Here is a 20,728-nt window from a genome sequence, read left to right as displayed (position 1 = left end):
GATGGAGAGGTCCAGGAAGGGGAGGGAGGTGTCTGAGATGGACCTGGTGAATTTAAGGTTGGGGTGGAATGTATTCGTGAAGTTCATGAACTGTTCAACCTCCTCGTGAGAGCACGAGGTGGCACCGATCAATGTAGCTGAGGGAAAGGGGGGAATGGCACCGGTGTAACTCCGGAAGATGGACTGTTCTGTGAAACCAACAAAGAGATAGGCATAGCTGGAGCCCATGCAGGTCCCCATGGCTACTCCTTTCGTCCCTTGGCTCACAGCCTCATTCCTGATGAAGGGCTTTTGCCCGAAATGTTGACTCTCCTGCTCCTCAGATGCTGCCTGACCTGTTGTGCTTTTCCAGCACCACACTCTTGACTCTATCAATGACAAACTTGCCTGATCAACACTGCATCTATCATCTTCCATGTTCAGTCCCACTGCACCGAAACACAGGCGTGTCCTATCTACAAGGTGAACTTTTGCAACTCACTAAGACTCCTTCAATAGCACCTTCCAAACCAGCAACCTCTATTATCTAGAAAACAAGGGTAGCAGATACGTGGGAACACCACCCCCTGCCAGTTCCCCTCCAAGTGCCTCACCATCCAGACTTGGAAATATATTGCCACTTCCTCAATGTCGCTGGTTCAAAATCCTGGGGGCACCCCTGCAGCACTGTGGGTGCTCCTTCTACCCAAGGGCTACAGAGGCTGAAGGTAGCACCTCATCACCACCTTCTCCAGGACCATTAGGGATGGGCAATAAACACTGGGTTAGCTGGCAACACACACATCCCGTGAATAAAAAAACATCAACTTTTGAACTCTTCAATCACAACTTTTATTTACTTTCAAATACAAATAAAATACTAGGATCTAAAACCGATGTCAATCCAACTTGAGAGAGTTCAGGTCCAGTTCTCCACGAGGTGATAGGTAATAGATAGACCCAAGAACAGGATAGCCACCTGGGGCCAGGCTGATAGCACTGCATGATTCTTGCCTGAAAGTTCAAAGAGAGGTAATGTTTAGCTCAAAATTCTTTCTTCTTCACTCCAACCCCACCAACCGACGATACTGGCTTTGGCAAGGAGCAATGGCCACATCGTGAGAATGAGCTTAAAGAGGATGTGCCTGAGCTAGCGGTGAATTGTTAACTCAGATGTACCTCTCTGCTCCTGGTGGATCTCCCCATCATACTGTGCAGTGCTGACAGCTCGCCTCTGCTCTGGGCTCAGCTTCTCGTACTGTTTGCTGGTCACAGCGGATGCCTGGGCACTGCTCAGGGATGACAGCTGATCGGTATTGAATACAACCTATTGGGGGAAGAGACAACTGAGAAACCGTTTGTGTATTCATCACCAGACAGGGCGTGGGAGGCGACTGGAGATGATTGTCAACTTGGAATTTGAAGCTCACAATCAATCAGCACAGGAAGAGACCATTCAGCCCAGATTGCCAATGCTGGCTGTTTGACAGATCTATCCAGTTATTTCCATACCCACACCTGCTTCTATCTCTATAATTCTGCATATTCTCCCCTTTCCAGAATGCATACAACTTCCATTGGGAAGTTATTAATGAATCTGCTTTCACTGCCCTTTCAGGAATGCAGCAACATGCTGTATAGATCAAAGAATCACTGTCACCTCCACCTCTCATTCTTTTGCAAGTTACCAATGAATGGATCAGCCATTTGGTACAGAGATGAGGAATTTCTTCTCTCAGAGGATTGAGAATCTTCAGAATTCCCCACCCGAGAGAGCTCAGTTATGGAGTACATTCAACATGGAGGTTGAGAGAAATGTTGGGCATGAATGAAATCAGGCGATACAGCAATAGGACAGGAAACAACGGAGTTAGATTGGCCATGACTTTCTGGAATAGTGGACTCAGGCTGCCCCCTCCCCCCGGCTTCACTCTGTATTTTTGTTCACGTGCAGCATCACTTAAAAAGATGTCATTGGTTTGTTATCACATTGTGGGATCTTGCTGTGTGCTAGACTAACTACTGCATTTCCTACAATACAACAGCAACAATTCTTCAAAAGGACTTCATTGACTGTAAAGCAATTTGTGGTATCCTAACATCACCAAACGAGGGGCTAAATAAATGCAAGTATCCTCTTTTGCTCTCTGTACCCAATGTTATTGCAATGGAAAGCGAGTTTAGCATTTGAAGACTTACTGCAAATTTGCTCGGGACGATGAGCGAGATGGCTGAAGGTGTGAGTCCTTCAATCTGTTGCTCCACTAGCGATGACAATGTGACGTCAGGTAGTCCAGCTGTGAGAGAAAATGATCCAATGGGTTTTCTCAGACACTGCATAGTATCATACAACACACAGCCCATGAACTGGACTGACAACAATGAACATCATAAATCAGATAAGCTGTGTGTGTATGTCTGTGTGTCTGTGTATGTATGTGTCTGTGTCTATGTTTGTCTGTGTGTCTGTCTGTGTGTCTGTATGTGTGTGAGATGAAGAGCTTATGCTGGGTGTGTGTGTGTGTGTGTGTCTCTCTATCTGTCTGTCTATGTATCTGTCTGTTTGTCTGTGTGTGTGTCCCTGTCTATGTGTCAGCGTGTGTCTCCCTCTATGTCTGTGTGTGCGTCTGTGTCTGCGTGTGCATCTGTCTATGTGTGTTGCCTGTGTGTGTCTGTATCTCTGAATGTGTCTGTATGTCTATGTGTCAGTGTGCGTGTGTCTGTGTGTGTCTGTCCATATCTGTCTGTGTGTATCAGTTTGTCTGTCTGTGTGTCTGTGCTTGCCATGCACCATAAACCATTAGAAATAAGGACAGGATAAGGCTATTCAGCCCCTTGAGCCAACTCAGCCACGCAACAGCACCATGGCTGATCCAACATCCCTCACATCCATTTTCCTTCCTCTGTAACCCTTGATGCCTCAACTGATCAAGAATTTCTCAGTCTTAAATATACACAAGGACTCTACCCCCACAGATCTCTCTGTGGCAAGGAGTTCCAAAGACACACAACCCTCTGAGAGAAGGAATTTCTCTTTACCTCAGTCTTAAATTGGTGCCCCTTTATCCTGAGACTGTGCCCTCTGGTCCTAGACTCTCCCATGAGGGGGAGCACCCTCTCAGCATTGACCCTGTCAAACCCCTTAAGAATCTGATACATTTTAATGAGATCACCTCTCATTCTTCTAAATTCTAGTTATTAGTGTCAACCTGTTCGGCTTTTGCTCATAAAACCATCCCTCCAGACCAGGATAACGAAACAAAGAGCTGTGGATGCTGGAGATCTGAAACAAAAACAGAAATTGCTGGAGGAACTCAGCAGGTCTGGCAGCATCAGTGGGAGGAAAGCAGAGTTAGCTCTTCAAGTCCAGTAATTCTTTATCAGAGCCCCTCCATACTAGGGATCATTCTAGTGATCCTTGTCAGAACTGTCTCTTCTGAACTAATATATCTTCTTAAATAAGGCAACCAGAACTACTCCCAATACTCCAGCTATGGTCTCCCCAGTATCTTGTACAGTTCCCTATTCTTACCCTCCAACCCCTTGAAATAAAGGCCAACAGCCCATTGGCCGTCCAGTTTACCTGCTGTCCATGTATGCTAGCTTTCTGGGTTTTGTGAACAAGTAACCCCCATCCCGCCAAGTCCCTAGTCACCAATAGGCTGCTGCAACAAAATGATCATTTCCAAAGTAACCGAAGGAAATCACTTTGGGATGCCCAGAGGATATGAAACGCAAGCTGTTCCATTTCCTCCTTCAAATATTTTCAAATAGATGCTTGCCCTTAGCAATTTCAAACTGAGAAAGCAGTGGGACTTGAGGCTGAAGCAGCAGAAACCAGCTCAGAAAGAGCTCGTTTCTCTCTGACAAATCCTCCCAATGTTGGCCTCACCATGGTAAGTCTTGTAGATATTTTCTCATCAACCCGTTCATGATGTAGGTGGGACTTGAACCGGGCCTCCTGGCCCAGACGTAATACCACTACCACTACCCCTTGTGAGATCACCCTGATGACACAGTGTCAGAGTTCAACTTGTTGCAGCCCAGCAACTAATCCACACAAACACACCATCATCCATTCCAGAAAGAGGAACAGGCCACACAATAAAAGCAGGATTGATGTGATATTAACCTCAACTCTACATTCCTGCATCCCCCCATCAATCTTTCCTCCATTTCATGGGCAATTAGGGATGAGTAACAAGTGCTGGCCTTGTCAATGACATCCACATTCCACAACAGGAGAAATGGATAAGATTCCAGCTGGGAGGTGTCTGAAATGGACAACGTGAAGCTTTATCCTGTTCCTCCTCAGATTCCCACTGCTCCGTCCAGTATCAGGGAAGCAGCTTCACTCTATTACCAGGCCCTGGCCACCCCCTCAATGACGAGAACTGAGCGGGGCCCTTCCCAAACTCAGGCTCCATTCCCAATAGGATGAAGACATTGATCCCATTACCTGCAATGGAGCCAATTTCGGTGAAGATTTCAGGGCCCCAGTTGCTGACCAGCCCGAAAGCCTGGGGCAGGGTGGTGAGATGGGCCAGGGCCTCCAGCTGGGCTTCAGAGCAACTCAGCTTCAAACCCCCAAGGAACAAGACGGCCTTACTGTAATGAAGAGAAGCAGCCTGTGAGCCAGCCAGACAAAGCATCTTCCTGTTTTAATTCACTCAAATTAAAATTTCACCAACATCAAACTTTACTCATTTTGTTAAGAGCTAATCAAGGTGAGGGGTATGAGGAGTGGTTAAAATCTCACTTTCAAGCTTCAGTGCCTTATTAAACACTCCCAGGACAGGAACAGCACAGGGTTAGGTACAGAGTAAAACTTCCTCTACTGTTCCCCACTCCCAGGACAGGGACTGCACGGGGTTAGATACAGAGTAAAGTCCCCGTCAAACACTCCCAGGATGGGGATACCATGGTGTTAGAGACATTGTAAAGCTGCCTCTATACTGTTCCCTATCAAAAATCCCCAGGACAGGGACAGCATTAAGTTAGAGACTTTGTAAAGCTCTCTCTACACTGTTCCCCATCAATACCCCCAGGATAGGGACAGCATGGAGATAGAAACATTGTAAAGCTGCCTCTACACTGTTCCCCATCAAACACTGCTGCAGCAGGATTGGATATTTTGTTCCCAGTGTGGTTGGTGTTCAATTCTGCAGCAGTGTACTGCCACAGGGCAATGGGAGCTTGGTGTCAGTTCAAGGGAAAGGAAGAGTTTGGTTGGTGTGTTCAGTGCTGATCCAGAGGGGATGGATGTGATGTTGCAGCCATGAACAATGTGGGGCGTCTGGTATTTACCTGCCCCTCCCAATCCCAGCCGCAGTTTGTGGAGAACAGGTTAATCTGTTAAACTTCCCTTTCAGCTCTCTCAGCTGAGTGACCCTTCACCCCAGAGGGCAGACAGTCGTGGAAAGAAGATTGAAAAGAACAACAAAAAAAAAATCCCTTCCATCCAGTGAGGAAATTGAAGTTGAAATGATGAATTGGATAATGGTCCCCACCGTTCCCTTCTTCCTGACCTGAACTCCTCAGGATTGATCCTCTCGATCTCAGTGACTGCCATCCCACAGATCAAATGTCCCAGTGCGGTGAGGGTCGTGGCATCGAGCTCTGACACGGACTGCCCTCCCCGTCGGAGGAAGCTGCTAAATCCTGCCCTTCTCTAGAAAACACAAGCAGGTGCAGCGTTCAACTGATCAAACATTGTGCTTCACCCCCTGAGAAGGCAAGAGCTGGCATTTGAGTTTGTGACATAAGGGCTGCCTCCGCCAGTTTGTTTTAAAACCCAAAGCTGTGTATAAACTCTGTCACCGCGAGGCTTGAAGCCGGCTCCTGCCGGGAGGAGGTGTTTTTGTCAGCTGCAGCTCGGTGAGAAGTATCCAGCCAGGAGGTCCATCTCCTGGGACATGACCCCACAATCCAGGGGATGACTCTGTCAGTGCCATGCTGCAAGTGTGCTGCACTGCCAGAGGTACCATCCTCCAGCTGAGGTGATAAACCAGGGAACCTTCAACCCTGGAGACAGTAAGGACTGTGGATACATGAAGTCGGACTCAATAGATGTGAAGCTGGAAGGGCAGGCAGCATCTGAACACCAGGAAAGAGAACATTTTGGGCTAAAACCCTTCATCCTGATGAAGGATTTCATCCCAAAATGTTGACGTTCCTGCTCCTCGGATGTTGTCTAACCTGCTGTGCCCTTCCAGCTTCACATCCATTGATCCTTCCGCCCTTTCAGGTGGCAGGTATGATCCCATGGTGCTGTTCTGAAAAACAGCGGGGGAGGTCTCCCTGACATCCAGGCCAAATTTAATGCCTCAACCAATACCAGGGTATCTCATCATTGCAGTTTGTGGGATCTCCTTGCGCACCAGCTGGCTGCTGGGTTTCCTGCTTTACAATGAGGTCTACACCTCAACAGGGTTTCATGGGTTGTATAAATGCTCTCGGGGGAGGAAATGTCCCGTTCAAACCCTTTCTTTCCATTCTTGCTCAGCAGCAGGAGCTCAGAAATGGCTGGACTGTATCCAGTTCCTTCTCCTGGCTCCAGTCAGGCAGGATCTGAAACGAAACAGCAGCTTATCACCTCCCTCACAAACAGCTCGGAGCATTGCAAATCCAATTAATTAGCTTCGAAACGAAACATCTGCAATCGAGGCAAATGTAGCCGTCATGTCGAGTGCAGCAAGATCCGAGAATCAACCTGGAGCTAGGAGGAGAGGCTGGATAGGCTTGGGTTGTTTTATCTGCAGCAGAGATGGTTGGGGGGGGGATTCTGATAGAGGTGTGCAAGATGATGAGAGGCATCGATGGGGGGGGGGGGGGGGGGGGGGATATAAAGCAGCTTCTTCCCTTAGTTGAAGGGCCAATAACAAGGGAGCATAATTTTAAAGTGAAAGGCAGAAAGTTTATAGGGGATTTGAGAAAAAAAAATTGCTTTCACCCAGAGGGTGTTAGGGGATCTGGAATACACTACCTGGAAAGGGATTTGAGGCAGGAAACATCACAACGTTTAAAAAATACTTGGATGAGCACATGTAATGTTATAACATTCAAAGCTGTGGGCCACATGCTGGATTTAGAAATTTTCTTGTCAGTGTAGACTCAATGGGCTGAAGGGCCTTGTTTGGACAGTTCAATGAGTCTACGAATGGTCAACTTCATGATTTCTTTGTGATGTTGGTTGCAGGAGGGAATTTTGGTGAGGACTCCAGGAATAGCTTCTAGTCTGTTCAATAACATGGCAGCATTTTTAATGCTCACTTGATCAGGCAGACAGGGGCTCAGTCGAACATCTCAGTCTGATTCACAATGGCCGCTGACAATGCAGCACTCCCTCAGGGTAGCTTCTCAAGTCCTGGTTTAAGATCTCGACCCAAAGGCTTTTAATTCAAAGAAAGTGAGGACTGCAGATGCTGGAGTAGCAGAGTTGAAAAATGTGGTGCTGGAAAAACACAGCAGGCCAGGCAGCATCCGAGGAGCAGGAGAATCGACGTTTCGGACATAAGCCCTTCTTTAGGAATGGAGAAGCCCTGCCTGAAGAAGGGCTTATGCCCGAAACGTCGATTCTCCTGCTCCTCAGATTCTGCCTGGCCTGCTGTGTTTTTCCAGCACCATATTTTTCAACGCTTTTAACTGAAACACAAGAGCGCTGTCAGGAGCAGAAATTAGATCATTCAGCTCCGACACGCAATCATGGCTGATAAGCTTCTCAAAGCCATTCTCCCACTTTCTCCCCATAACCCTTGATACTCATGAACCTATCTATTTCCGTCTTAAATACACTCAATGGCGTGGCCTCCACAGCCTTCTGTGACAATGAATTCCATAGATTCACCACTCCCTGGCTGAAGAAGTTTCTCTTTATCTCCATTCTAAAATGTCTTCCCTTTACTGTGAGAGACTCCTTCCTTGGGTCCCAGTCTCTCTGACCAATGAAAACACCTTCCCAACATCCACTCTGTCCAGATCATTCAGTATTCTGCAAGTTTCAATTAGATCCCCCCCCTCAATCCTTCTAAACTCCATCAAGTATAAACTCAGAGTCCTCAAACGCTCCTTATATGTTAAGCTTTTCATTCTTGGGACCATTCTCATGAACCTCCTCTGAACACGCTCCAGGGCTAGTATTTCCTTCCTGAGATATGGGAGGAGAGAGGGCAAAAGAGAAGGTTAACCCTACCTGTTTTTCACTCCATTCGCCCACCTCTCCCAGGAAGGCCAAAACTGCCAAGTCGGAGAGATCCAGGTTTTGGAAATCTCGATCACTGAGCTGGGTGACAGCGCGGCCCATCTGCAGGAGCTGCCACAGTTTCATTAGTCTTAGAGAGCCATACAACTGGGGAGAGAGAAAAGAGTCAGTTTCACTTTCCAGTTCATCAACAGCACCTCCTGATGACTGCGAACCCCCTGGCAGCTTTTGCAAGGCAGCAACACTAATCTCCCATTCGGGGTCACTCCCCCGTCCTGATCTGGAGACTGTGTACTGACTATGTCCTCGATTGACACTGCTTCAAAATCTCACAAGTCACACAACACCAGGTTATAGTCCAAGCATCAGCATTCTGGACCCCCTCCTATAATGGGGTACACCTGCCTGAGGAAACAGCTTCTGTCTATCCACCTCGCATCTACTCCTTTAATAATTTAAACTGAAATGCATTCACCTTGAATATCCGAGGAAACTCTGCAAGTCCATGCAACTTGCCCTAGGACACTAACCCTTGGTTTTCCTGGTAAGTGTTCATTGCACCCCCTCAAAGACCAATCTACCCCTGAGTGAGGTGAGCCAGACAGAACTGGAGTATCACTTCCACTGGGTTCTGTGCCCATGAGGCACAACGAAGGTAGCAGCTGGGATATTGGTTCCGTCATGGACTGGAGTCAATGGAGTGGCTCCTGGTTGGGTAACACTGACCTTTCCTAACTGTTACAATGTTCACTCAGTATCATCCATTGGATCTCTGTTTGGCTAACACTATTTCAGGTTTGTGCTACACTGGAAATCCATTAGGCCCCAGTTAATGAAAAGATTACCTGCTGCTTCTTAAAATGAAACTACTCAGTACTTTAGGAATATAAACTGTTAGAGCTAAAGCACAACATTTTGTGTAAACATTCCTCCTCTTCAAGGCCCCTCGACACAAAACAGCCAATGGCTGTCTGATAAATCGAGCCTCTCCCTTCAGGGGAGAGAGAAGGGTTTCCCTGGAAATGCTCCTATCTCGACATTCCTGAGGATCACTGTCGCCAGTTTATCACCAGGAATCACAGGATAATGGATTCAAATTGGACTTCCTGTCATTTTGAAAAGTCAATATTTGCGCTTTTGGTTTCAAGAAATTGGACACTTTGCACGAACAGTGAAATCTCTCAATCTCACTGTCACAGCCACAGCACTGACCCTGTGTCCAACACGGAGCCAGTACGTGATAATGATGCCAGGGTGAGTGAGTGCAGGAGCTGGGAGCAATGTCACAGTCTTATCGAGTAATGGAGCACATTCGAGTCAGCAGATGGCCAAACTCTGCTCCTGCCTCTTATGTCCTCCCTTGCTCGGTTCATAAACATTAGGAGCAGCAGTAGGCCATTCAGCCCATCGTTGCTGTTCTGCCAATTGAGGCTGATCATGTCTCGGCCTCAACTCCAATTTCTTGCCCCAGTCTCCTCCTTAAATATACACAAAGTCTCAGGGAATGAGTTCCACAGATTCACGACCTTTTGAGAGAAGTAATTTCTCCCTATCGTTTTTAGATCTGCCACCCCTTATCCTAAGACTATAACCTCTAGTTGTGGATTGCCGCACATGAGGAAACATCCTCTCTATGTCTATTTTGCCAAGCTCCATTAGCATCTTACAGACCTCAATTAGATTTCATTTCATTCTCCTAAACTCCAGAGTACAGGCCTAAACTGCTCAATCTTTCCTCACAAGACCATTTTTTCATCTCTGGAATTAATCCAGTGTCCCTTCGCTGAGCTACCCCCAATGCAATTACATTCTCTGTCAAGTAGGGGCACATTCCCCCTCCCCTCACCCAGCAACCTTTAGCACATTGACCTTGATTGCGATTGAGACTCTCACATTCACTGCAAAGCTCCTCCACACACCTACCTTTCAAAACTTGCTTCCTCCACCAAGGACCTCAATGAAGGAGAAAGTGAGGTCTGCAGATGCTGGAGGTCAGAGCTGAAAATGTGTTGCTGGAACAGCGCAGCAGATTCCTGAAGAAGGGCTTATGCCCGAAACGTCGATTCTCCTGTTCCCTGGATGCTGCCTGACCTGCTGCGCTGTTCCAGCAACACATTTTCACCTCAATGAAGTGGAAACACTGAGTTATTAGTAAAGTCACTGGGTCCAAGAGATCCAGGCTAACACTCTCAGGATACAGGGTCAACTCCCACCATTATCGCTGGTGGGTGGGTGTATGTGTGTGTGTAAAATATATACATATATACACATGTGCGTATAGGGAGATGGCGGGGGATAGAGTGGTGTTCAGACCATAATGAAATAAACATTATCTTATTTTTGATTATTCAAAGGATACTGGGAAAGTGGAGGTAAGGTTGCAATCAGATCAGCCAAAGGATCACCAAAGATCCTCAGCCAGCACCTTCCAAACACACAGCCATTTCCATTTAGGACAAGGGCAGCAGATACATGAGAACACCACCCCCTGCAAGTTCCCCTCCAAACCCCTCACCATCCTGACTTGGAAATAAATCACCGTTCCTTCAGTGTCGCTGGGTCACAATCCTGGAATTCTCTCCCTAAAGGCACTGTGGGTCTACCTACAGCAAATGGACTGCAGCAGTTCAGGAAGGCAGCTCACCCCCGCCTTCTCAAGGGGCAACAAGGGACGGGCAATAAATGGTGGACCAGCTCCCTTCCTGAATTACATAAATACAGATATTTCGGCTATCCTAACAAGGGCTTTTATTTAATTGAGATTACAAACCTGGCTGGTCCGGGGCCCCTCGGGGTAGGAATCCCGCACGAATACGGGTTTTATTACATCTGATGTTAACACATTCCGAGCATGTAAGAGACTTAAATACACACTCTGGTTAGTTGTAGGTTAGATTAGTAGATAGTTGAGTTTTGTTTGTTTTTTTTCCCTTCTTTTCCGTTTTTTTTTGTTTTTTTATTAAATTTTGGCTATTGTATATTTGAGCTAATTGTATATCAATGTTTATATCTGAGAGTTTTGTTTATTTTTGTAAACTTGTAAAAATGTTAAATTTCTAATAAAAATATCTATATGAAAAAAATGGTGGACCAGCTAGAGATGCCCACCTCCCACAAATGATTAAATTTAAAAAGCTACAAGTTGATTGAATGTTTGTGGGGGGGAGGGGGGGAAGGTTTGGGAGAGTTTGGTGGGGGGGGGGGGGGGGGTAGGACTGGTTAAAGAAGCTGCATGGCCTGTTCCTCCTGTTCAATCCCCTGTTAGTATGGATTCTGAGCTACTGCTAGATTCTGTGGATTCTCCACTTACCTGCTTGGTCTTTGTGAGCAGGATTTTCAGGTGCTCTGCCGACAGATCCCGATCGCGAGTGAGAATTTCCAAACAGTCGGCAAATTCATTGTCAGCCATAGCAGCAAGCTGACTGCTGCTCCAGGCCATTGGAAACGTGGCTCTGATGTCAATGCAGTTTGGGATACCATCTACAATGGGAGCACAGGGAAAATCAGCTTTTCATGTCTCAAGATTTCCCAGGCACTACCTTAAAAACCACTGCCATCCGGAAGGACAAGGGCAACAGATACACAGGAACACCATTCCCTGCAAGTTCCCCTCCGAGCCACTCACCATCCTGTCTTGGAAATCTATTGCCGGGGTGGGGGGGGTACAGCACCGTGCCTATCTCAGGGCCCCTGGCAGGTACAGGCACTGCGCCTATCTCAGGGTCTCTGGGTGGGTACAGGCACCATGCCTGTCTCAGGGCCCCTGGGAGGGTACAGGCACTGCGCCTATCTCAGGGCCCCTGAGCAGGTACAGGCACCGTGCCTGCCTCAGGGCCCCTGGCAGGTACAGGCACTGCCTGTCCTCGGATGCTGCCTGAATTGCTGTGCTCTTCCAGCACCACTGATCCAGAATCTGGTTTCCAGCATCTGCAGTCATTGTTTTTACCAGGTACAGGCACTGTGCCTATCTCAGGGCCCCTGGATGGGTACAGGCACCGTGCCTGTCTCAGGGCCCCTGGGTGGGTACAGGCACTGTGCCTGTCTCAGGGCCCCTGGCGGGTACAGGCACTACACCTATCTCAGGGCCCCTGGGCGGGTACAGGCACCGTGCCTGTCTCAGCATTTTGGGGTGTACAGTGGTTGCGTCTTTACCTCTTCGCTTCTTTGTGATGCTCTTGATTGCCGTGGTTACCAAGCTGAGCCGCTTGCTGAGGAGGGCTGTGTGTGCAGACTGACTCTGCTGCTCCTGACAGACCCTGCCAATGTCACTCACTCCCCACCGGCCCTCACTGAGGAGGACCAGCTCCACCACTTTGGCTGTCAGCACCTCCTGTTGGGAAAGAGAGGGAACTGTCAAGGATAGCTGCTTCTTTCATTCTTTCACTGGGTGTGGGCATCATTGGCCCAAACCTAATTGCCCAGACAGCAGTTGAGAGTTGCTGTGGCTCTGGAGTCTAGGCCAAATTAAATAAGGTTTCCTTCCCTAAAGGACATAGTGAACCAGATGGGGTTTTCCCCTAACAATCAACAATTAGAGTCTTAATTCCAGATTTTTATTGAATTCACATACTGACACCTACCACAGCAGGATCCAAAGCTAGGTCCCTTTATATTATCTGGGTCTCTGGATTAACAGTCTAGCAATAACACCATAGGCCATCAACTCCCTTTAAATTCCAGTCCTTTGGAAGTGAAGACCAGTTACTATGGTAACCTCAAATCTAAAAATAAGAACATGGATATCTCCAGAGCATTTCCCAATCAGAGTACAACCCAAAGCTCTTCACAGACAATGATGTGCAGCCACTCTTGCAGAGTTGAAAATATAGCAAGCAGCCTGCGCACAGCAAGATCCCAACATCCACAATGTGATCATGACCAAATAATAATATTTTGTTGGCAACAATTTTAGAGAATAGATATTGGTCAGGTCTCTGACAGTGCGGCACTCCTTCAGTACTAACCCTCTGACAGTACAGCACTCCCTCAGTACTAACCCCTATGACAGTGCTGCACTCCCTCAGTACTAACCCTCTGACAGTGTGGCACTCCCTCAGTATTAACCCTCCGGCACTGTGGCATTCCCTCAGTACCAACCCTCCGAGAGTGCGGCACTCTCTCAGTACCATCCCTCTGACAGTGCAGCACTCCCTTGGTACCGACCCTTTGACAGTGTGGCACTTCCTCAGCACTAACCCTCCGACAATGCAGCACTCCCTCAGCACTGACTCTTTGTCAGTGCAGCACTGCCTCAGTACTGACCCACTGATAGTGCAGCACTCCCTCAGCACTGACCCTCCGACAATGCAGCACTCCCTCAGCACTGACCCTCCGACAATGCAGCACTCCCTCAGCACTGACTCTTTGTCAGTGCAGCACTCCCTCAGTACTGACCCACTGATAGTGCAGCACTCCCTCAGCACTGACCCTCTGACAGTACGGCATTTCCTCAGCACTGACCCTCTAACAGCGCAACACTCCCTCAGCACTGACCCTCCGACAATGCAGCACTCCCTCAGCACTGACCCTCCGACAATGCAGCACTCCCTCAGCACTGACTCTTTGTCAGTGCAGCACTCCCTCAGCACTGACTCTTTGTCAGTGCAGCACTCCCTCAGTACTGACCCACTGATAGGGCAGCACTCCCTCAGCACTGACCCTCTGACAGTATGGCATTTCCTCAGTACTAATCCTCCGACAGTGCGGCACTCCCTCAGCACTGACCCTCTAGCAGCGCAACACTCCCTCAGTACTGACCCTCTGACAGTTGTGGCACTCCCTCAGCACTGACCCTCCGACAGTGCAGCATTCCCTCAGTACTGACCCCCTGACAGTGCAGCACTCCCTCAGCACTGACCCTCTGACAGTATGGCATTTCCTCAGTACTAATCCTCCGACAATGCAGCACTCCCTCAGCACTGAACCTCCGACAATGCAGCACTCCCTCAAGACTGCTCTGGAAGTTTCAATCTGAATATTGAGCTCAAATCTCTGGAGTCTGGAATTGAACTTACAAACTATTGACTCGCTAAGAGGGTGAGTCAATGAGCCTTGGCTGATCCAAAGGGGAGTTGAAACTTTATTGCTGGAACAGCACAGCAGGTCAGGCAGCATCCAGGGAACAGGAGATTCGACGTTTCGGGCACAGGCCCTTCTTCAGGAATGAGCAGAGAGTGTTCAGCAGGCGAAGATAAAAGGTAGGGAGGAGGGACTTGGAGGAGGGGCGTTGGAAATGTGATAGGTGGAAAGAGGTCAAGGTGAGGGTGATAGGTCGGAGTAGGATGGAGGCGGAGAGGTCAAGAAGAAGACTGCAGGTCAGGAAGGCGGTGCCGGGCTGGAGGGATTCGGCTGAGACAAGGTGGGGGGAGGGGGGATGAAGAAACTGGTGAAGTCCAAGTTCATCCCCTGTGGTTGGAGGGTTCCCAGTCGGAAGATAAGACGCTCCTCCTCTGACCGTCGCGTTGTTGTGGTTTGGCGGTGGATGAGTCCAATGACCTGCATATCCTCGGTGGAGTGGGAGGGGGAGTTGAAATGCTGTGCTCCAGGGTGGTTAGGTTGGTTCGTCCGGGTGGCCCAGAGGTGCTCTCTGAATCGCTCCGCAAGTAGGCGGCCTGTCTCCCCAATATAGAGGAGGCCACACCGGCTGCAGCGGATGCAGTAGATAATGTGGGTGGAGGTGCAGGTGAATCTGTGGCGGATATGGAAGTTTCCTTTGGGGCCTTGGAGAGAAGTGAGGGGGGAGGTGTGGGCGCAAGTGTTGCACCTCCTGCGGTTGCAAGGGAAGGTGCCGGGAGTGGAGGTTGGGTCGGTGGGGGGTGTGGATCTGACAAGGGAGTCGCGGAGGGAGTGGTCTCTACAGAAAGCTGATAGGGGAGGGGAGGGAAATATATCCTTGGTGCTGGGGTCTGTTTGGAGGTGGCGGAAGTGACGGCGGATGATACGCTGTATATGGAGGTTGGTGGGGTGGTAGGTGAGGACCAGTGGGGTTCTGTCCTGGTGGCGGTTGGAGGGGCGGGGCTCAAGGGCGGAGGAGCGGGAAGTGGAGGAGATGCGGTGGAGGGCATCGTCGACCACGTCGGGGGGGAAATTGCGGTCCTTGAAGAAGGAGGCCATCTGTGTTGTACGTATTTTGAACTGGTCCTCCTGGGAGCAGATGCGGCGGAGACTAAGGAATTGGGAGAATGGGATGGCGTTTTTACAGGGGGCAGGATGGGAGGAGGTGTAGTCCAGGTAGCTGTGGGAGTCGGTTGGTTTGTAGTAGATGTCCGTGTTGATTCGGTCGCCTGAGATAGAAACAGAAAGGTCTAGGAAGGGGAGGGAGGAGTCCGAGACTGTCCAGGTGAATTTGAGGTCGGGGTGGAAGGTGTTAGTGTAGTGGATGAACTGTTCAACCTCCTCGTGGGAGCACGAGGTAGCGCCGATACAGTCATCAATGTAGCGAAGGAAAAGATGGGGGGTGGGGCCAGTGTAGTTGCGGAAGATGGATTGTTCCACATATCCTACGAAGAGGCAGGCATAGCTGGGGCCCATGCGGGTGCCCATGGCTACTCCTTTTGTTTGGAGAAAGTGGGAGGATTGGAAAGAAAAGTTGTTCAGGGTGAGGACCAGTTCGGTCAGTCGAAGGAGGGTGTCGGTGGAAGGGTACTGGGTGGTACGGCGGGAAAGGAAGAAGCGGAGTGCTTTGAGTCCTTCGTGATGGGGGATGGAGGTGTACAGGGACTGGATGTCCATGGTGAAGATGAGGCGTTGGGGACCGGGGAAGCGGAAATCCTGGAGGAGGTGGAGGGCGTGGGTGGTGTCACGAATGTAGGCGGGGAGTTCTTGGACTAATGGGGACAGGACCGTGTCGAGGTATGCCGAGATGAGTTCGGTTGGGCAGGAGCAGGCTGAGACGATGGGTCGTCCGGGGCAGTCAGGTTTGTGGATTTTGGGCAGGAGGTAGAAACGGGCGGTGCGGGGTTGTGGGACTATGAGGTTGGAGGCGGTGGATGGGAGGTCCCCTGAGGTGATGAGGTTATGAACGGTCTGGGAGATGATGGTTTGGTGGTGGGGGGTGGGGTCATGGTCAAGGGGGCAGTAGGAGGAGGTATCTGCGAGCTGGCGTTTGACCTCAGCGGTGTAAAGGTCAGTGCGCCAAACTACTACCGCGCCTCCCTTGTCAGCTGGTTTGATGGTGAGGTTGGGGTTGGAACGGAGGGAGTGGAGGGCTGCGCGTTCCGAGGGTGAGAGGTTGGAGTGGGTGGGAGGGGTGTGGGAGTTCAGGTAGCGGTTAATATCGCGGCGGCAGTTTGCTATGAAGAGGTCGAGGGCAGGTAGGAGGCCAGCACGGGGTGTCCAGGTGGACGGGGTGTAAAAGTTTCAACTTTGATCTCCAGCATCTGCAGACCTCACTTTCTCCTCAATGATCCAAAGGGGAGGAGGGTACTGGGAGGAAGTTACATACAGGGGGAAGTAGTCACACGCAGGGTGGTTGCTGATGGGTATCAATCAGGGTAGGAAATAACGTCCAGGGCCTAAAAACAAACTGTGCCCCCACCAAACCAGGTGCCAGCCAAATCCAACATGGATCAGACTAAAAATAAACTCTGGGGTGTCTTTGTTTGAAACAAACCCACACACCTACCAAATGCCACTGCAAGGGATTTTAAACTCACCTCCTAAAACAGCATTAACTTGCCATAAAATCCTGCCTTTATTGTTAAAAAATCACCCTCGTTCACAGCAGCAATTATCAAACAAAATCTAACACTGAGTATGGTGTGAAGATAACCAAATGTTTTGTCAAATAGATAAGCTTTAAAAAGCATCTTGAAGGAGCGCAGAGAGAGAGAGAGAGAGGAAGAGAGAGAGAGAGAGAGAGACACAGGCAATCTGCCCTTGCAGCAGTCCTCAGACCTCTGTCGGTATTGCTCACACCCAGAGTTCAAACAGCTGCCATCAGGCTGCTCACAAATACACAATAAAAAGCTTTTAAAAATTGCCTGCGAGTTGGCCGTGTTGAGCTGCCTTCTTGAACCATTAGATACTATGGAGGTTAGGTACAGTCACAGTGCTGTTAGGACTAGGTTAGCTCAGGAATGAAGAGCTCATGGTCAAAACATCAACTCTCCTGTTGCTTGGATGCTGCCTGACTGGCTGTGCTTTTCCAGCACCACACTTTTTGACTCTGATCTCCAGCATCTGCAGTGCTCCCTTTCTCCTCCCTAGATTAGCTTAGCCAGTTATAGAGTCAGAGATGTACGGCACAGAAACAGAGCCTTTGGTCCAACTCGTCCATGCTGACCAGATATCCTAAACAATTTTAGTCCTATTTGCCAACATCTGGCCCATTTCCATCTAAATCTTTTCTATTCATATACCCATCCAGATGCCTTTTAAATTTTGTAATTGTACCAGCTTCCACCACTTCCTCATTCCATACACGTACCAGCCTTTGTGTGAAAACGTTACTCCTTAGATCCCTTGTAAATCTTCCCCATCTCACCTTAAACCTGTGCCATCTAATTGGATGGCTGCTTTGTAATGCAGAGGGACATTGTCAGTGCACGTTCAATTCCTGCATTGCCTGAGGCATGGTGACCAGAGGTTAACCTCATCACCAGTCATCACTCTCACTCTCTCTGTCTAGTGAGTGAGCAGCCCATTAATGTCTGGGACTCAGGAAATTTTCACGAGGAAGAGAGTTCTAGGATTGTGACCCAGTGACACTAAAGGGACAGTGATATATTTCCAAGTCAGTGTGGTGAGTGGCATGGAGGGGAAATCACAGGGGATGGTGTTCTATCTATCCTCTGGCCTAGTTGGTAGAGGTCATAGGAAGTGCTATCAGTGGAGCCTTGGTGAGTTACTGCAGTGAGTCATGTAGTGGTAATACGACTGGATTAATAATCCAAAACCCCAGGCTGATGTTCTGGGTTGGCTTGGGTTCAAACCCCACCAGGGCAGATGGTAAAATTTGAAATTAAAAGCTAGATTGATGGGAACCATATAACCTTGACTGAGGGTCACAGAAACTCACCTGGTTCACTCACACTCTCCCCTCCCATTAGGGAAGGAAATCTGCCATCCTTACCTGGTCTGGCAGCATCAGGACGTGGTGAAGTCAACGTTTCGGGTGTAACCCTTCTTCAGGACTGGGGATGGGTGTTAGGGTGTTCCCCCTACACCCACCCCCAGTCCTGAAGAAGGGTTACACCTGAAACATTGACTTCACCACGTCCTGATGCTGCCAGGCTTGTTGTGTTCTTCCAGCCTCAAGGGCTTATGCCCGAAACGTCGATTCTCCTGTTCCCTGGATGCTGCCTGACCTGCTGCGCTGTTCCAGCAACACATTTTCAGCTCCTGCTTGTCTACCTTGGATTCCAGCATCTGCAGTTCTTTTGTCTCATCCTTACCTCGTCTGGCCTACATGTGACTCTAGACCTACAGCAATGTGGGTGATTCTTAATTGCCCTCTGGGCAATTAGGGATGGGCAATAAATGCTGGTATGGCATTGATGCCCATATTCCATATTTTTAAAAAGATGGCACAAACGCCACCACCACTCATGGTGGTGAGGGAGTACTTGTTGAAGTTGGTTTATTGAAAGACCTGAAATTCAGCTTAAAATCAAACCATTTTTATCCTTCCTATCCCAGGGAGCCAGGCTTAGTGACCTCTACCTTTGGTAGTTTGTGAATATCATCAGGTGAGAGGAAGAAGACAAGTCTACCCACGGACTCCATCTGCTGCACAGTCCAGCCAGGAGCAGCCCTACAAAACAAAACACAATAGTGTCAGGGTCTGGGTTCAAATCTTTCCATCTGTTAGCTCCTCCAGCCCCTACACCCCTCCATACCTCTGTAGCCTCCTCCTGTCTCTACAACCCTCCAGGTTCCGTGCACTCCTCCAATTCCAGCATCTTGTACTCTCTCCGATTTTAAAAACTCCATCTTTGGTGGACATGCCTTCAGGTGTCTGCACCCCAGCCCTAGAATCCTCTCCCAAAACTCTCCCCATCCCTCTTTCCTTCATTAGGCTCCTCTCCATAAAATCCCATTGACTAAGCCTCTGGTCACCTGTGACATGGGGCTCAGACACAGTTGAGAACCCAGTCCTCTAAGGCTGTTCAAGGTGTAAGAGGTGCTACGCAAATGCATGTTGTTGCAGTGTTGGCCTCAGCAATGGACTTGAAAACCAAAGACTGAGAGTCTCCTTGGACATGAGCCTCCTTCACAGGCTCCAGCAGCTGTAATCCATGCTCTCGGTGACTGCTCACATTTCAATTTAATTTTTCTGAGTCACCTACCCCAGCACCTCACTCCTGGTCAACATCCAACCAAACGCGTTCTTATTTTCCTCAGGGATACAGTAACCTTTGACCTCATCCAGCCGTAGCACCAGCTCCTGGGGGTTGATTTGTTTGATCAATGTTTCATCAATAAAGGCAACCAGGGGGCCCAGGCTATCCAGAGTCTCTCCTGAAATTTCATCACTCGGCCCAATCCCCTGTCAATGAGCGAACAGACATTTTAATCAAAGGTTCAAATATCCAGCAGCATAAATTGATCATAGAATCCCTACAGTGTGGAAACAAGCCCTTCAGCCCAACGGCTCCACACTGACCCTCCGAAGAATAACCCACCTAGACCCATTCCCCTACATTTAACCCCTGACTAACGCACTCAACCAACATATCCCTGAACACTATGCACAATTTAGCATGGCCAATTCACCTAACCGGCACATTTTTGGATTGTGGGAGGAAACCGGAGCACCCGGAGGAAACCCACGCAGACACGGGGAGAACATGCAAACTCCATAGTCACCCAAGGCTGGAATTGAACCCAGGTCCTTGCCGCTGTGAGGCAGCAGTGCTAACCACTGAACCACCATGCTGCCCTAATCTTGACACAAGAATAGAAGAGTTACCCATTTCTCCCACACTCTCCCCCATCACTGACTCTACCATATGATACTGAGAGGGGGGCAGAAGTGGGATAAAGCACAGAGAAAGCAGTCAACAATGCTTCCAGGAAGGAGGGGATGAGAGGAACTTACCAGAAGCTGCAGAGCCTTTTCTGCCAGAAAGCTGCGTTTATGAGGCCGCAGGGTGAGCAGGCGGGTGGTACGTCTTGTCACATGATCCAGGATGGTTTGTATGGAGTCATTCGGAAAACTGGTGAAGAATTTCAGGCTGAAACCACGGGCAGAGAGAGAGGGATTCTGTTAGCTGTGATTGGAGCCTGTATCTGGGTAAGTCAGTACATCCAGCTGTGCAGGGACCATCTTGTGCTAACCAGGGCCAATGCCGAGCCTGGCTCGACAGGGGCCTCTGCATTTGACAAGCTGCCCAGTGTCTGGGTCTTAATGGATAGTACGCTTGCCTCAGAGTCAGAGGCTATGGGTTCCAGACCCACTTTGTTGCCTGGACTACAGCATCCAAACTGACCCTCCGGGTGCAGACCTCAGGCTGTGGGGCAGGAGACAGAGTCAATCACTCTGCCCCCCTCCAAACACCTCACCCTGCCCCTTCCCCACAACCCCACCAAACACCTCACCATGCCCCT

The 20,728-nt window shown here is 49.2% G+C and overlaps 1 protein-coding gene across 1 annotated transcript in view; it reads right to left on the bottom strand.

The window, feature by feature from the left end:
• Positions 1 to 814: 814 nt before the first annotated feature.
• The window catches only part of LOC122542427 (stereocilin), a 53,196-nt gene continuing 33,282 nt past the window's right edge, over positions 815 to 20,728 (bottom strand). The window contains exons 17-27 of the mRNA XM_087982015.1: positions 20,220 to 20,355; positions 19,468 to 19,667; positions 18,842 to 18,932; positions 12,332 to 12,509; positions 11,490 to 11,659; positions 8,171 to 8,326; positions 5,508 to 5,650; positions 4,439 to 4,587; positions 2,179 to 2,276; positions 1,159 to 1,306; positions 815 to 993 (exon numbers count right to left, since the gene is read on the bottom strand). Coding sequence (XP_087838141.1) covers positions 899 to 993; positions 1,159 to 1,306; positions 2,179 to 2,276; positions 4,439 to 4,587; positions 5,508 to 5,650; positions 8,171 to 8,326; positions 11,490 to 11,659; positions 12,332 to 12,509; positions 18,842 to 18,932; positions 19,468 to 19,667; positions 20,220 to 20,355 — 1,564 coding nt within the window. The 3' untranslated portion in view covers positions 815 to 898. The remainder of the gene's footprint in view (positions 994 to 1,158; positions 1,307 to 2,178; positions 2,277 to 4,438; positions 4,588 to 5,507; positions 5,651 to 8,170; positions 8,327 to 11,489; positions 11,660 to 12,331; positions 12,510 to 18,841; positions 18,933 to 19,467; positions 19,668 to 20,219; positions 20,356 to 20,728) is intronic.

Source organism: Chiloscyllium plagiosum, unplaced genomic scaffold (genome assembly GCF_037043375.1).
Source record: "Chiloscyllium plagiosum isolate Xiang-an unplaced genomic scaffold, Cpla_swu_hap1 HiC_scaffold_42, whole genome shotgun sequence".
Classification (NCBI taxonomy): domain Eukaryota; kingdom Metazoa; phylum Chordata; class Chondrichthyes; order Orectolobiformes; family Hemiscylliidae; genus Chiloscyllium; species Chiloscyllium plagiosum.
The sequence above is the reverse complement of the archived record's forward strand: the minus strand, read 5'-3'. Positions and strand labels throughout refer to the sequence as shown.